This window comes from Mobula hypostoma, chromosome 12, assembly GCF_963921235.1.
Source record: "Mobula hypostoma chromosome 12, sMobHyp1.1, whole genome shotgun sequence".
Classification (NCBI taxonomy): Eukaryota; Metazoa; Chordata; class Chondrichthyes; order Myliobatiformes; family Myliobatidae; genus Mobula; species Mobula hypostoma.
In genome coordinates this window covers 46,712,360-46,729,569 of record NC_086108.1, presented here as the reverse complement: position 1 = coordinate 46,729,569, position 17,210 = coordinate 46,712,360, and the positions used below count along the sequence as shown (strand labels likewise).

The window sequence follows — 17,210 nt, the reverse complement described above, 5'->3', positions numbered from 1 at the left end:
CTAATCTCTCAAATCTCCTCCTCTTTCTTTTCCTCTCACTCGTGTGGAAGTATCAAATCTTGATTCTTCCTTTATTCTGTTCCTGGCGTTTCCCTGGAACGAGCATGGCGGTCAACAGTGGCGGGCCCTGGAACCCCACCTTTGATGATAAAAACACCAAGGCTCAGAAGTGGTGCCGTCCCTTGGTGTGGGTGTTCAGTGCTCTGCTGCTGGGGTGTGGGAGGGCTGGGCTTTCGGCCGTGCTGCAGCGCTAATTCCGATGGTGGTTCCGCCAATTTGGCGCGCCAAAGCATTTCCGCGCGAGCAACCACCCTGTGCGGGTCTCTGAAGTCTTCATCTGCTAGCAGGAGGCGGATGTCTTCTGGCATTTGCTCCAAGAAGATCTGTTCAAACAGCAGGCAAGGCTTATGGCCGTCTGCCACTGCTAGCATGTCGCTCATCAGGGCTGATGGTGCGCGATCGCCCAGGCCATCCATATGTAGTAACTGCGCAGCCCGTTCATGGTGGGAGAGGCCAAGTGTGTGGAATAACAGGGCCTTGAGTGCCTCGTACCTGTCTGTTGCCAGGGGCTGATGCAGAAAGTCGATAACGCGACCTGCTGTCTCCTGGTTGAGGGCGCCACCACGTAGTAATACCTTGTGGCGTCTGAGACAATGTACCTGACCCGGAACTGGGCCTCTGCTTGCTCAAACCAGACCAGGGGTTGAATGGTCCAGAAGGTTGGCAGTTTAAGGGAAACTGCATTCTGCAGAGCCGAGTCGTTCATGTTGGGTCTAAATGCCGTTGGACTGTCAGGGTCACCAATATCCTCACTGTGGATACCTCCGACGTGACAGTTGGCGGCTTGCTCGAGCAGCTCATCGAAGGTCAGTGGAAGCCGCTCGCCTTTTTCAGCCGGCACCTATGACCCCCAGAACTTAAGTACAGCGCTTTCAACAGGGAGCTGCTGGCCCTGTACCTTGCCATCTGGCACTTCAGGTACTTCCTGGAAGGGAGGGAATTCACGGTCTTCACAGACCACAAGCCCCTCTCTTTCGCGTTTGCCAAAGTGTTGGACCCGTGGTTGGGCCGCCAACAATGCCATCTGTTGTACATCTCGGAGTTTACCACCACGATCAAGCACATCTCCATGAAGAACAACGTGGTGGCAGATGCGCTGTCACAAACCTCTGTTCAATCAGTGCACTCTCTGTCTCCAGGGCTGGATTATGCAGCGTTAGCTGAGGCGCAATGGCTGGGCAGCGAGATGTCGGCGTACCGGACCGCAGTCTCAGGACCCCGCCTCAAAGACATACCCATTGGGCCCGAAGATAAGAAGCTCCTTTGCGATGTGTCCACCGGGCAACCTCGACCCATTGTCCCGACCGCTTGGAGGCGCCGCGTTTTTGACACCTTGCACGGTTTAGCCCACCCTTCCATCGGGGCGACCATCCGGCTGATCGCAGACAGGTTTGCGTGGCACGGCCTACGCAAGGAGGTCGGCCATTGGGCCCGGACATGCACGCACTGTCAAACCTCCAAAATCCAGAGGCACGTGAGGGCCCCACTGCAACCCTTCCAGCCGACACATAGGAGGTTTGAACATGTCCACGTGGACATCGTCGGCCCACTGCCGGTTTTGAGAGGAACGAGATACCTGTTCACCATGGTGGACAGGTTCACGAGGTGGCCGGAAGCTGTCCCACTTGCTGACACGGCCACGGAGACATGCGCCAGAGCCCTGATTACCACCTGGGTGGCACGGTTCAGACTCCCAGCCCACGTCACTTCAGACAGGGTTGTGCAGTTCACATTGGCTTTGTGGTCTGCATTGGCACAACTGCTCGGAACCCAGCTCCACTGAACAACTGCTTACCACCCGCAGTCTAACGGCCTGGTGGAACATTTCCACAGGCACTTGAAGTTGGCCCTGATGGCACGCCTCCGAGAGCCAGACTGGGTGGACGAACTCCCCTGGGCGCTGCTTGGTATCTCCGCACGGCACCCAAGGAGGACCTGGCCGCATCATCGGCTGAACTGGTTTATGGTGCCCCACTCACAGTTCCCGGTGAGTTTGTGCCAGCACCCCTTGGCCCGGAGGACACACCTACTGGGGTCCTAACTAAACTCCAGGAGCGACTTGGAACACTTGCTCCAGTCCCGATGTCCCACCACGGAGCAACACCCTCTTTCGTGCCCAGGGACCTATAACAGAGCAAGTATGTTTTTGTTCGCCGAGGTGCGCACAGACCACCCCTGCAGCGACCATACGAGGGGCCCTACAAGGTGGTGCGCCATAATGGAGCGACCTGCATTCTCGACATCGGCAGTCGGGATGAGACTTTTACCATTGACCGTCTCAAACCGGCGCATCTAGACCTTGAACGCCTGGTTGCAGTACCACCCCCACGACGTTGAGGCCGGCCACTTAAAAGAACTGAGAGGGTGCAGGCTGCGGACTCTTGCCTCCTATCGCCGGTTCTGGGGGGGGGGGTGGGGTCATGTGGCGGCTCGCCCATGCAGCAAGCGAACCAGCTCCAGTGAGTGCGGGGCAGACCTCGGCCCGGAAGCCGACATCACTTCTGCCCCGCAAAGAGCGGAGGTCGCTGGGAATGAGTACTTAAGCGCGCGCTGATTCAAACAGTAAATGGTTCAACCCGACCCTGCTCGAGTCAGTGTGTTGTTTTCACTCGTAGTGTATCAGCGCGACTACACCACAATATATTAGAATAATCAACAATTAACATCTTGCTATTCTTCAATCTAATCTCTCAATCTCCCCCTCACTCCTGTCTTTTCCTGTCACTCGTGTGGAAGTATCAAATCTTGATTCTTCCTTTATTCTGTTCCCTTCTCTCACAGGTTCATCTTCAAAAATCTCTTGTGCCTCCTGACCTGCTGAATATTTCCATCATTTGTTTACACCTAAACATTGTACTTCAACACTGCCTGATGGCTCTCAGACTGTTTTAGACTTGTACTGTTAATCATTATCACTGCAACTTCAGCGCTAATGAAGCTTAGAAAGATGAAATTCACAAAAAGTCACAAGCATGTCATGAAAGAACTTGCTCGCAAGATCCTTGTCTTAAATCTTCCACACAGTCATAGCATCTGCATTGGTACAAGCAGCAGGAGTGGATAACTGATGCACTAGAACACTGGAATAAGTAATGCTTTAATGATGAATGTACAAACATGCAGAAAACATCTCTCAGTACAGACCACTACCCCTGAAACAATTATCTGGCTTCACCACTTGAATGGAAAATTACCACTGTGAAACTGTGTCAACAACAGCAGTAAGAAAAAAAGCTGAGCCTATTCACTCTGTGTACATACATCTACTGATGCTTCAGGACACATCTTCAGTGATGTTCCTGGAATCATCGGGTGTTTCGGGTCTTTCAATATCATACAACCTCCTCCAGGTGACCCAGCCGAGGCTGATCGGACCCCAGCTTGTATCCAGATGGCTAGCTAATTATGACTCCATAGCTCCCCTCTTTTGGGCCACAGCCATCTTGAGGCCCTCTCTGCGGCATCGGTGGTACTGCGGATGGCTCTCCTCTTCCTCTCTCCCTCGATGCCCAAATTGCTGAAGGCTCTTGCTAAGGAACGGGCTGCAAATCCCCTACAACCAACCTCCACTGGGAGACACCTCATTCTCCATCCGGCCTGTTGACAATTGCTGACCAGTCCTGCATACTTGGAGAGCTTCCGGTCAAAGGGACTGTCAGCTCCAGCAGAGTAGACTCAGACACAAGGACAATGTCTGGTCGTAGGGTGGTGGCTGCGATATTTTTGGGGAACTTCAGCTGCCGTTTGAGGTCCAGCAACAGCTGCCAGTCCCTTGCAGAGGTCAGGATGCCTGCAGATGTTCTTTTGGCGGGTATTGGCTGAATTTACATAATAATAACAGAGTGTGAGTGTGACAGGAAAGTACAGAGAGCTTTATTTTATTGGCTTTTGGTGAAAAAATTAACAAGAAAATACTACAAAAAAAAGGAAAAAGGTTCGAAAACTAAAATGATAGGAATGGATAAAGGACAAAGAACAGGAGTAGAAATATACTTTTCTCAGGTTGGCAGGGTGTTCTTGGTTCCTTGAAGTTGTCATTGCTGTGCAAGGTGGTAATGGGGATAAGCTCCCACTACCTATTAAAAGTTCCCAATGGCGTGTGTCTCAAATAGCCTCCGACAACAAGTCCAGCTCTTGGCATTCAAGTGTGGCTTAGAAACTAAGCCAGTGGAACCATTTTTACCGACAAGAGAAGGGGCAAAGGTGAGTTATTGGTATCTTAAAACCCGTCATTTCAGGCCGATGGGGTTCATCAGACATGGTTGGCAGCTCATCTAGAAGAAGGAAATCTCTGATATCAAACCTCTGCTGCTTTGCAGCTACATTCATTCATGGGGAAGACTTCGGAAGTAAACCTCGAGGAAAATTCCACAGCTGGAGTCCCGAAGGCAGTCCTATGTTGAGCTCAACACTGACTGGCAACTCCTGTGACCCTCTGGTTTGGCCTCTGCCACTACTTTGGATTCATCAGCTGCATGGAGAGAGGGAACCTGCTGCATGGGTAACAGCTTGATCTCCATATCACACTGCCCTGGCTTGCATATAAAGCTAGGATGCAACATTCATTGTCAACCATGACCAACTTAGGACCTCTACTTGGTGTTCTTGTCAGCTCAGTGCTAAAGGATCAGCAAACTGTAGTTCATATTAAATGGAAAGGCACGATGTTACATTTCCAAATGTGTTGACAATACAAAACTATCTACAGAAAGCAGTATGTGAGGAAATTGCAAAATGTGAAAAGGGATATACGTAGATCAGCAAGATAGACTATGTAGCAATCTGTGTGCTGGTTCATGAAATGCACAATGTTTACAGGAAGACATACTAATGAGCTGCACTACCAATGATATGCTGGCCTTTTCCAGAGCACTTGCACATTATCTACAACAGCCAACTCAATCTTCTGTTTCCATGTCATTTTAACTCACCTTCCCACTCCTGCATGGGTGGTGGTGTGGTGATACATCTCTACCAAAGGAGGTGTAAGGTGTTCCTTCCCTCTGCTAGCCTGCAGGTCACCCTGAGGGAAAGTTTAGCACCCCAATTCAGGGTCATGTGAAGCCATGGGATCAGGTGGTGGATGGTCATATGAGCAGCTGGTGCTTATCACAAGTCCCAGTTATGTGACCACTGATGCCAGGCAGGCAATCTCTGAAGAGTGTTGATAATAGCTGGTGTCATTCACCTTGTAAAGGCACTGCCCACGAGAAGGCAATGGCAAACCACTTCCGTAGAAAAATTTGCCAAGAGCAGTCATGGACATGGAAAAACTACGATCGCCCATGTCTTACAGCACGCCACAAAATGATGATGATCCCAATTCTGCTCTGATCTGTCTATGCTCAACCATTTTTGTTAAAGTGGCCAAATGCAAATAGGAAGAACAACAGTTTATATTGAGTTTGGATAGCTTATGATATAACTCAGTGGTACAAACATTTAATTTTTCAGGTTTGGGTAACACACACCCAGTTCACTCTCCTATTCTCATTCTTCTGTCCACCTTATTTTCTTTTCAATTTATTATTTCCCATCCCTCCCCTTACCATATTTTATCTAGTCATCATCCCTTCCCCATCTGATTTGACCCATCACCTACCGGTCTCTTCCTTGATACTTGTTCTCTTTGTCCTCATGCTGGGGCTTGATGCAAAAGTACCTTACACCTTTTGTCTCCACTGAATTCTTCCAGCATTCTGTTTATTGTTACAGGCAAGTCTTTGGTGGAATCACAGAGCATTCTTCACAATCATTTGGAAGTGTGGACTTGCAGATTTCCATATCCTGATTCTTTAATCTACAATGCCCACATCTACTTTTTTCCCTCAATTGTGCTTTCACCTTACAGTAGTTGATCCTTCTGTTCATCAAGAATTTCGCAAAAGCTCACTGTGATTTTCCCAAACCTGAGACTCCCTAAGCTTAGGAATTTTTTTGCCAAATTTGCTTGAGCTCTTTGAGGATATTATACAAAAGTCCATAGAGCGAAATCTGTACATGAAACATACACTCAGTGGCCACTTTATTAGATACAAGGAGGTACCTAATAAAGTGGCCACTGAGTGTATTTCTGTATGTTCATGATCTACTGCTGCTTGAAGTGGCCCTTCCATTTCAAGATTCAATGTGTTGTACATCAGAGGTTCTCTTCTCCACACCTCTGTTGTAATGCATGGTCATTTGAGTTATGATCGCCTTCCTATTGGCTTGAACCATTCTTCTCTGACCTCTCTCATTAACAAGGCATTTTCACCCACAGAACTGCCACTCACTGGATACTTTTTGTTTTTCATACCATTCTCTGTAAACTCTAGAGACTGTTGTGCTTGAAAATCCCAAGAGATTAGCAGTTTCTGAGATACTTAAACCACCCAGTCTGGCACCAACAATCATTGCAGAGTCAAAGTCATTTAGATTACATTTCTCCCCCATTCTGATGTTCGGTCTCTTGACCACGTCTGCGTGCTCTTATGCATCATGTTGCTGCCACGTGTTTGGCTGATAAGATGTTTGCATTAATGAGCAGGTGTACTGCATAAAGTGACCAGTCAAAGAATAATCATTTGGTTCCATTTGAATAAGTCAAAGTGAACTGAGTAATGGATTTCATATGGTTATTTCGTATGGTTATTATTCATTTCCTCTTCCAATATAAGTTCATTCCAGGGATGTCATTAAGAAAATTAAGGTGTTAGGGAGATAAGCCACTAACTTAGAGTTTGTGTAAAGGTATTGGTAATTATTGTTTCTTTTCTTTGTAGTAATGCATGTTGTTTTTTCTTTAATCTTCCACCAGATAATCTTATTAACTTCCCTCACTTCCTGTGTTGCAGAACTTGAAAATCATTGAGGAAGCGGAAGCTGAAGTAAGTTTGGAAGTCCCAGGAGGACATAGAATAATTGCTTTGAATTTTACATCTCTATATTATATGTTAATCTCACATAAACATTTTCTTTATATTGATTTTGTCATGTCTCAGCTGAAAAGTTAAGGAAAGAATCATACATAGTTGAATAATGAATAACAAAACAATTATCATGCACGAATGAATGATACAGCAATAAAGTGGAAGGCTATCATAATCTTGTTATTTGTTGCAAAAGGAATTGAATATAAATATAAGGATGTTATGCTTCAGCTATATGAGACACTAGTGAGACCACATCTGGAGAAATGCTCATTGCTGGTCTCATTTGAATAAAAATGTCAGAGGCAATGCAAAGAAAGTTTAGAAGAGTGTAAAGTGACTTGATAGAAACATAAACAGTAAGATCCTGACAGTCTTAAAAGGGTGGATATAGAGAAGATATTTCCTTTTGTGGGAGAATCTAGGACTTAGAGTTTTATTGTATTAATTTAGTATTGTCACATGTACCAAGATACGGTGAAAAGCTCGTCTTACATACTGTTCATGCAGATCAAATCACTACACGGAGCATCGAGGAAAACAGGGACTTGCCAAATTTCTTTATCCTCCTGAGGAAATGGATGTGTTAATAAGTTTTCTTGTCTATGGCATTTACGTCGTTTGACCAGGACAGGATATTGGTCATGTTCAATCCTAGGAATGTGAAGCTTTCAACCCTCTTAACCTCAAATCCATTGATTTAGATAGGGCCATGCACACTGTCTCCTTTCCTGACGTCAATGACTAGTTCTTTTGTTTTATTGACATTGAGGGAGTCGTTGTTATCATGAAACCACACTACTGAGCTCTCTATCTCCTTCCTCTACTCTGACTCATCGTTATTTGAGGTATAGCCTACAATGGTGGTGTCATCTGCAAACTTGTAGATGGAGATAGAACAGACTCTGGCCAAAGTCACGAGTGTACAGGGAGTAGAGTAGGGATCTAAGGATGCATCGTTGTGGAGCACCAGTGTTGAGAATAATCATGGCGGAGCTGTCGCTGCCTAAACCTACTGATTATGCTCTGTTGGTCAGGAAATTAAGGATTCAGTTGCAGGGGAAAGCTGTGACTCTCAGGGTTCAGAGTTTGGAGATAAGTTAGCTTGAAATTATAGTATTGAAGGCAAAGCTGTAGTCAATAAACAGTAGTCTGCAGATGCTCCGGAGATGAGCGTGGAGCCAGGGAGAAGGTACCCGCTGTACACCAATTTCGGTAATAGGCAAATTGCACTGTGTTGCTGATTTAACACAGGGTTGAGATAAAAATCTTCCTTTGGGATGTTCATGTCTTTAGAACTCATTCCCTCAGAGGACAGTGAAGCGGAACCTCTGCATATTTTTTGGGGCAGGGTTGGATAGATTCATGAAAAGCAAGGAAGTGAAAGTATAAACACAAGAGATTCTGCAGATGCTGGGAATCCAGAGCAACCAACACAAAAGGCTGGAGGGACTCAGCAGGTGAAGCAGTATCTAAGGAGTCGAATTGTCAGGCTGAGACCTTTTATCAGGACTCAAGGAAGTTAACATTCATAGATAGTATTGTGGTGCTGAGATTACATTCAGGTTATCCGTGAATGGTAGAGCAGGCCTGAAAGTCTGAGCCATATTTTATATGTCTAAATGGATAGGTTTGTCATCTTACTTCTTGTATGGTCTTAGCAGGCTATCTAATTCTTACAGCTGAAGGGACGGATGTGACAAAGTTGGTCAGACAGAGGCTTTTGCTACAGTGTGGGAGAAGACTCTGATATTTGTGCAACAACTCTCACGGTTTTGAGAGGTTGGAGTGTACTCTGTTTTCTGGTTCAAATGGATTTTCTGATGACTTTCAATAGCGTTTGCATCAACCTTGACATAGCTTCCCTAGGTTGAGTGATTGCCATCAGCATTCTACCATAATTAATGGAAATGTCAAATTTCTTGTGATCCAGTTTGATTTACAGTGGCATGCAAAAGTTTGGGCACCCCTGGTCAAAATTCCTGTTACTGTGAATAGCTAAGCGAGTAAAAAATGACCTGGTTTCCAAAAGGCATAAAGTTAAAGATGACACATTTCCTTAATATTTTAAGCAAGATTACTTTTTTATTTCCATCTTTTACAGTTTCAAAATAACAAAAAAGGAAAAGGGCCCAAGGCAAAAGTTTGGGCACCCTGCATGGTCAGTACTTAGTAACACACCCTTTGGCAAGTATCACAGCTTGTAAGCGCTTTCTGTAGCCAGCTAAGAGGCTTTCAATTCTTGTTTGGGGGATTTTCACCCATTCTTCCTTGCAAAAGTCTTCTAGTTCTGTGAGATTCTTGGGCCGTCTTGCATGCACTGCTCTTTTGAGGTCTATCCACAGATTTTCAATGATGTTTAGGTTGGGGGACTGTGAGGGCCATGGCAAAACCTTCAGCTTGTGCCTCTTGAGGTAGTGCATTGTGGATTTTGAGGTGTGTTTAGGATTATTATCCTGTTGTAGAAGCCATCCTCTTTTCATCTTCATCTTTTTTATAGACGGTGTGATGTTTGCTTCCAGAACTTGCTGGTATTTAATTGAATTCATTCTTCCCTCTACCAGTGAAATGTTCACCCTGCCACTGGCTGCAACACAAGCCCAAAGCATGATCGATTCACCCCCGTGCTTAACAGTTGGAGAGGTGTTCTTTTCATGAAATTCTGTACTCTTTTTTTCTCCAAACATACCTTTGTTCATTGCGGCCAATAAGTTCTATTTTAACTTCATCAGTCCACAGGACTTGTTTCCAAAATACAACAGGCTTGTTTAGATGTTCCTTTGCAAATTCCTGATGCTGAATTTTGTGGTGAGGACGCAGGAAAGGTTTTCTTCTGATGACTCTTCCATGAAGGTCATATTTGTGCAGATGTCGCTGCACAGTAGAACAGTGCACCACCACCCCAGAATCTGCTAAATCTTCCTGAAGGTCTTTTGCAGTCAAACAGGGGTTTTGATTTGCCTTTCTAGCAATCCTACTAGCAGTTCTCTCGGAAAGTTTTCTTGGCCTTCCAGACTTCAGTTTGACCTCCACCATTCCTGTTAACTGCCATTTCTTAGTTACATTACGAACTGAGGAAACGGCCACCTGAAAACACTTTGCTATCTTCTTATAGCCTTCTCCTGCTTTGTGAGCATCAATTATTTAATTTTCAGAGTGCTAGGCAGCTGCTTAGAGGAGCCCATGGCTGCTGATTGTTGGGACAAGGTTTGAGGAGTCAGGGTATTTATAAAGCTTTGAAATTTGCATCACTTGGCCTTTCCTAACGATGGCTGTGAACAAGCCATAGCCCTAACAAGCTAATGAAGGTCTGAGACCTTGGTAAAGTTATCTGAGAGCTTAAATCTCTTGGGGTGGAAGGACTTCCGGGGTTGAGTATGGAGTGAGTTGGTGCGTGTGAGTGTGGCTCCCGCTTTTTATTGAAAATCTACCTGTTTATCTTTGCCGTATGCTCGAGATAACTGAATATTTACCATTGTGAACAACGCGGGACATAGCTGGACATTGAAGTGGCAAGTAGAATGTACCTTTGAAGTAAAACTGGGGAAAAAGATAGAGAAGCCTCGAGCAAGAAGGCGGATGTTACAGTAATGGTGCCATTGCATGCTGCTGGAGCTGGACCCAGACCTACGCTACCCAATGACTTGGAGAGGCTTCGTTTAGTACTTATTTCTGACATGACGCAAGTGGTGCATTCTGCCCTAAAAGGGAACTTGAAGATGCTTTATCAGCAGTGAATGCTACCATGGAACAAATTATGTCTGCTTACGAGTCACACGACAAACGCATTCGTGGGGTTGAAGATGGCCTGAATGATTACAGTGACCAACCGGTGAGTGCCGAAGCCGCCATTGCAGCGTTGCAGTGCGAAAACGCATTTCTGAAGGGAAAGCTTAATGACCTCGAAAATTGGTCGCGGAGATCCAATTTGAAAGTGGTCGGCATTCCTGAAAACTTGGAAGGGGAACATTTTCTGGTATGGCAAAGGCCTTCTCGATGTTTATGCAACAAAATGGTTATATGGATCCTTGGAGATTTTTGAATCCATCAGTTAGGCAATTCCCTTTCTTCTCTCATGTTCACCACTCCTATTCCAAGCTAGACTATTTCTTTACAGATAACTCCTTGATACCAATGATTAGACAAATTGAATACACTGCTATAGTTATATCTGATCACTCGCCCATGAAACTGGACCTATGTTTTCCTTTAAACGTTAGAGAACGGCCTCTGTGGAGACTTAACCCCCTTTTGCTTTCTAATGAGAAATTTCGTAGTTATATATCGGCTAACATTGACACATTCTTCGAGACTAACAAAACTGAGCCGGTATCGTACTCTTTACTTTGGGAAACTTTAAAAGCTTACTTGAGGGGTCAAATAATATCTTATACTTCACATGCCAATAAAGAGCGTAGGAAGGAAATGCAAGTGTTATTGCAATCTATTTTGGACCTGGATAGAAAATACTCTGAGGCACCCACTGTGGAATTATATAAAAGCTGGGTTGATTTGCAAGCAAAGTTTAATCTTCTATCTACAAACCTATCAGAACAATTAATTCTTAAGACACGTGGCCTCTATTATGAATATGGTGACAAGGCGAGCCGGCTTATGGCTCATCAGTTGAAACGTCAAGCTGCATCATGACTTATTCCCCAGATAAGAGACATGCACCAGAACTTGACAAGCAATGCAAAAGAGATTAATAACATCTTTGCAACTTTTTATTCCTCTCTGTATGCCTCAGAGTTCCCCTCAGATAAAACAAATATGGAATGTTTTTTAGATAACTTGGAAATACCAACTCTTGAACCAGAGGAGGTGGAGAACCTAGATCAGGCTCTTGGGCAGGAAGAGATTAATAATGCCATTATGGCTACGCAGAGTGGTAAGTCCCCAGGTCCTGATGGTTATTCAATAGAATTTTATAAGAAATTTAAGGATAAGCTCATACCAGTCCTTCTAGAAGTGTTTCAGGAATCTTTGGAGAACGGCTCCTTACCCGCTTCTCTTTCACAGGCAACTATTTCACTACTTCTTAAAAAGGACAAGGACCCGGCTCAATGTGGATCATATCGCCCCATCTCACTTTTGAATGTAGATGTGAAAATTTTGGCTGAAGTGCTTGCATTTCGTTTAGAACGTCCCCTTCCCAAGATAATTTCAGATGATCAAACAGGTTTTATTAAAAATCGCTATTCTTTTTTTAATATCTGTCAACTGGCTGATGCAGTTTATTCACCCAGTGATTCTCCAAGTCCAGAGGTTGTTATCTCCTTGGACGCGGAGAAGGCGTTTGATAGAGTGGAATGGGTGTACTTGTTTAGTGTTTTGGAGAAAATTGGATTTGGCAGAATATTTATAGCTTGGGTTAAGCTATTATACCATTCTGCCTTTAGCATGCATACAGACAAATTATTTTCGATCTGACTATTTCCCATTAACACGTGGCACTCACCCATTGTGGGCCCATTGTCCCCTCTTCTTTTTGCAACTGCAATTGAGCCTCTTTCTATTGCACTTAAGCCAACTACATTATTTCAAGGTGTTAGAAGAGGGGACATGGAACACCGTGTTTCCCTATATGCTGATGACCTCTTACTTTATGTTAGCAACCCTGTAGGTAGTAGTCCTGCTATTGTGTCATTATTAGGTCAATTTGGAGCCTTCTCTGGCTATAAACTGAACTTTCAAAAAAGCAAATGCTTTCCCATTAATAACTTGGCCCTACAGATCCAACAGCAATCCTTGCCTTTTCCTTTATCTCAAGGTGGTTTTGTATACCTAGGAATACATATTACTCGCTCTTTTACATCTCTGTTTGAAGCTAACTACAGGCCTCAGGTTAGCCAAATGAAGGCTGATTTCGAGAGATGGCGCAGTTTACCCCTTACTATAGCTGGGAGAATTCAGTCAGTGAAAATGACTGTACTTCCTAAATTTCTCTATCTGTTTCAGTGTTTGCCAGTTTTCTTATCAAAGTTATTTTTAAAATCAGTCGACCAAGCTATAACCTCTTTTATTTGGGAAAATAAGGTCCCAAGGGTTAATAAGCACACTCTCCAAAGAGGTCGTGACAAAGGTGGAATGGGTCTTGCCAGCTTTATTCATTATTACTGGGCATCGAACATTCAAAAAGTATTATTTTGGCTTCACCGGCCAGATATAATCTGGTGCCTGCTTGAGTCACGGTCTTGCCACTCCTCGTCTCTCCCAGCTTTGGTGTATTCTTCCTTACCATTGAAATCCTCTCAATTCACATCTAACCCGGTCGTGCTCTCCACCCTCAAAATTTTTAATCAATTTCGCTGCCACTATAAGTTCATATCAGCTTCAGTTTTGGGCCCCATTCATAAAAACCATTTATTTCCTCCCTCTACATTCGATTCAGCTTTCAGACAATGGGGTTTGAATGGTCTTATGCGCATTAAGGATTTGTATACTGATAAAATATTTGATAGTTTTGATAACCTGCGCGGTAAGTATGGCCTTCCGCATAATCATTTTTTAAAATACCTTCAGATTCGCCATTTTGTCAAGGAAAAATTTCCCTCTTTTCCTGTTCTACCACCTGCTATGTTACGGGAAAAATTCACTCTTAGCTTTAACAATAAGGGGCTGATCTCTGAACTATACTCTCAGCTGATGTCTTTGGGAGTTCAAGATCTAAACAAAACTGAGAGAAGGTGAGAGGACAACCTCGGTATGGATCTGGCTGAGGAATATTGGGCAAAAGTATTGAATAGGGTTCATTTCTCATCATCGTGTGCTAGACTGGGGCTCATGCAATTTAAAGTTTTACACAGGATACATTTAAGTAAAGCCAGACTTGCAGACATATACCCTGGGACAGACGCTGGCTGTGACAGATGTTCCTTCTCTCTGGCTGGTTTAGTACATGCATTTTGGTCATGCCCTCGGCTTGATGACTATTGGGCACTGGTTTTTAAAATTATCAGTGAGGTTTTGGGGGTGACACTGAGACCTTGCCCGCTTATAGCTGTATTTGGTGTGGCAGATGATGATTTGGGTTTAAATGCAAGCCAGTCGGATATCATTGCATTTACATTGCTATTGGCCCGTAGGAGAATTTTGCTGGTTTGGAAATCTGCCACTCCCCCAACTACTGCTGCTTGGTTAGAAGATGTAATGTTTTTTCTGAAATTAGAAAAGATTAAATTCACTTTGAGGGGGTCTGTAAAAAAGTTCTATTCGAAATCAGGACCTTTCTTATCATATTTTGGGAGTCTTAAGGAATTACCTACTAGTTGAGGGCATTTGATTGTACTTAGGAAGTTGCCTCCCATTTAACACGCTTATAATTTACCTCACAGGGTGGTTGATGAATTGTAAATATGAGTGTATTTTGGATCATCTGACATGTTGCAGATGTGTGTGAGCCGTCATCTTGAAGTAGTGTGGGGGTATGGTTGTGAAATGTCCGTACTTGTATTTGTGAATTGTTGTGTTGTAAATATATTAGCTGCCATGATATATTCTGGGAGGGCGGGTGGGGGGAGGTTTGTTTTGGGGGTACGATACTAAAGCAAAATGCAGGAAAATGTAATCCATTATATATTCTGTATTGTGTCATTCCTTCAATAAAAATAAATTAATTAAAAAAAAATCTCTTGGGGTGCCCAAACTTTTGCATGGTGCCCCTTTCCTTTTTTTCACTCTAAGATTGTACAAAACAAAAATAATACACTAATCTTGCTTAAAATGTTGAAAGAATGTTTCATCTTTAACTTTATGACTTTTGGAGATCAATTCATCTTCTACTCACTTAACTATTCAGAGTAACAGAAATTTTGACCAGGGGTGCCCAAACTTTTGTATGGCACTGTATGTTGGGAATATGACCTTCTTTAATTTTATGGACATTTCATGATTTTTTTAAACAATTGGGATGTCACTTGCAGCTTCCAAGAAGTTGGTGAGGATGTAATTAAACTGGAGAGGTTAAAAAAAGATTCACAAGGATGTTGCTGGCACTGAAAGGCTTAAATTATATGGTGAGACTAGATAGGCAGGTGCTCTTTTCCCTAGACCAAAGAAGGTGAGGTTTATAAAATCATGACGTACATAGATATGTTGTATCGTCAATTTCTTGCGAGGGTAGATAGAGTCTGATGGGAGGGAGCAAAGGTTTAAGGTGAGAGGGGAAAGATTTGAAGGGAACCTAAGGGGCAAGATTTGTCACACAAAAAGTGGTGAGAAAATTGGATGAGCTGGCAGGGGGAAGTGGTAGATACGGGTACAATTGCGATATTTAAAATATACTTGGACAGGTACATGGATAGGAAGGGTTTAGGGGGTTATTGGCCAAATGCAATTAAGGGAAATCCCAAAAAAAGGATGGTGGGTTTACCATATGAGGAAAAATTAAACTGCCTAGGCCTGTACTCTGGCCAGGTCAAGTTTAGAAGAAAATGGATGGATCATTTTCAGGGTGAAAGCTGTTTGTATTGGCAAGGGTCAGTGCGTGACTTACAATCTTTTTCAATTTGACTTGGTTAAGGTGGTTATGTGCAATGTATATTTCCACATGTTGCTCATACAAAGCTTTGTAGAAAAGTAAATACCAAGAATAAAATAGACAACAAGGAGATTAAAAAGTGGTTAAATGGTGGTGCAAATTGGAGGCATATAAAATCTAATGCGAGTGTGTGTGAAATTGGCCATTTTAGAAGGAAAATGGAAAATAAGTACCTGAATGTCTGGTAGATGAAACAACAAACCGCAGATGCTGGAAATCTGAAATAGGAAGAGAAGAATCTGGGGACACTCAGCAGATCAGGCAGCTTCTCTGGAGGGAGGACAAAACGTTTCGGGTCAATGCTTTTTAATCTGTACATGAGTAAATTTTGGTACTCAGGGAGATTTGGATGTCCGTGTACTCAAATTACTTAAAAAAAGACAAATGTATGTTAATATTTATTAAAAGGAATTTGGAATGGAAGAATAAGAAGGCTTTGCTGTAATTATTATAAACCTATAGTGAGAGTACAATATGACACGGCTTCACCAAAGAAAATATGTTCTTCAGCTGTATTAGAATAACTCAACTTGAACAGGATATCTGATGTAATCTTGCCGTTTTCTGTTGGTACTATTCATTGCTTTTACCAGTATAATGATCAAGTAAACGCAAGTATTCAGCAACATTTAATCAAAAATAAAGATAAGCTCTCCAAATATATTCAATTCTTTGGTGTTAAAAAAAATCCATGTAAGCTACCTACCAGTATCAAGAGAGAAAGGAAGGATCATCCCAGAGAAGGCATTGATAAAATGAAGGCATATTGGCATAAGTCAGGAAAGAGAAGTTTGTGCAAAGTTCAGCTGTGCATTCGCTGAAAGGCAGAGCAGGCCCAAGGGCCTATCCGGTCATAATTACTCCTCCTCCTCCTCATACTTTTAAATGCTTTTAGGACATTCTGAAACAAAAGGCACCACAGCAAGCAGCAAACTGGAGAATCTTTCAGAGAATTTACTGCAGTGGAAACAATTATTGCAGCTTTGACATACATGGTTGTTTTTTGATTTGCAGATGTTGCACAGAGGAAACTACTTAATATCATGTTGTCAACTTGAATTGATTTATTTAAATTAATGTTGGTGATGATTATTTATTTTTTCAGTGATGGTGTGTTTAATATGTTTATCCTGTACCAACTGATGAGATTGCTGTATTATATTTACTCTGTCCTACTTCTATCTATATCACAGGAATTGAGCTCTGAGGAAGCTGAAGCTGGCGTAAGTTTGGCTCTCTCAGAAGAGTATACAATAATTGCTGTAGATGTAACACTGCTACCCAATGTGATAATCTCCATTAATATTTTCTTTAGGCAGCCAATTTTGCACCACTTTCAATTTACTATGCTGTATCTATTGGTCACAGCTGGTTTGCACCTCATCTCTTTATGTTCTTATTTCTTCTTGGATTGGCATTTGGTTGTTCTCTGACTGTGTGCTGTAATTGATTGGTTAAGAATAATCGAGTGACTTGCTCTTATTTGTGGCTGATTTTAACTCTAATGAAGTAAATGTTTTTTGGTATAATTTTAAGCAATGAGATATTTAAGTTAAAATTCACAATAAAAAAAGCCCATTTGAAACAGTAAAACATTTGCCCTATGGCTTTGAAACATTCTTCTCTCTGAAGGTTTTATATTACCAAGGCTTCGAAATTTGTGGATAAATTAGCTGTCAAGAAGTCCCCTCTGCTAA

At 43.1% G+C, this 17,210-nt stretch overlaps 1 protein-coding gene across 1 annotated transcript in view; it reads left to right on the top strand.

The window, feature by feature from the left end:
- Positions 1-17,210, top strand: part of axdnd1 (axonemal dynein light chain domain containing 1) — a 170,616-nt gene that overhangs the window by 137,084 nt on the left and 16,322 nt on the right. The window contains exons 23-24 of the mRNA XM_063063999.1: positions 6,897-6,929; positions 16,707-16,736. Of these exons, the coding sequence (XP_062920069.1) occupies positions 6,897-6,929; positions 16,707-16,736 (63 nt within the window). The remainder of the gene's footprint in view (positions 1-6,896; positions 6,930-16,706; positions 16,737-17,210) is intronic.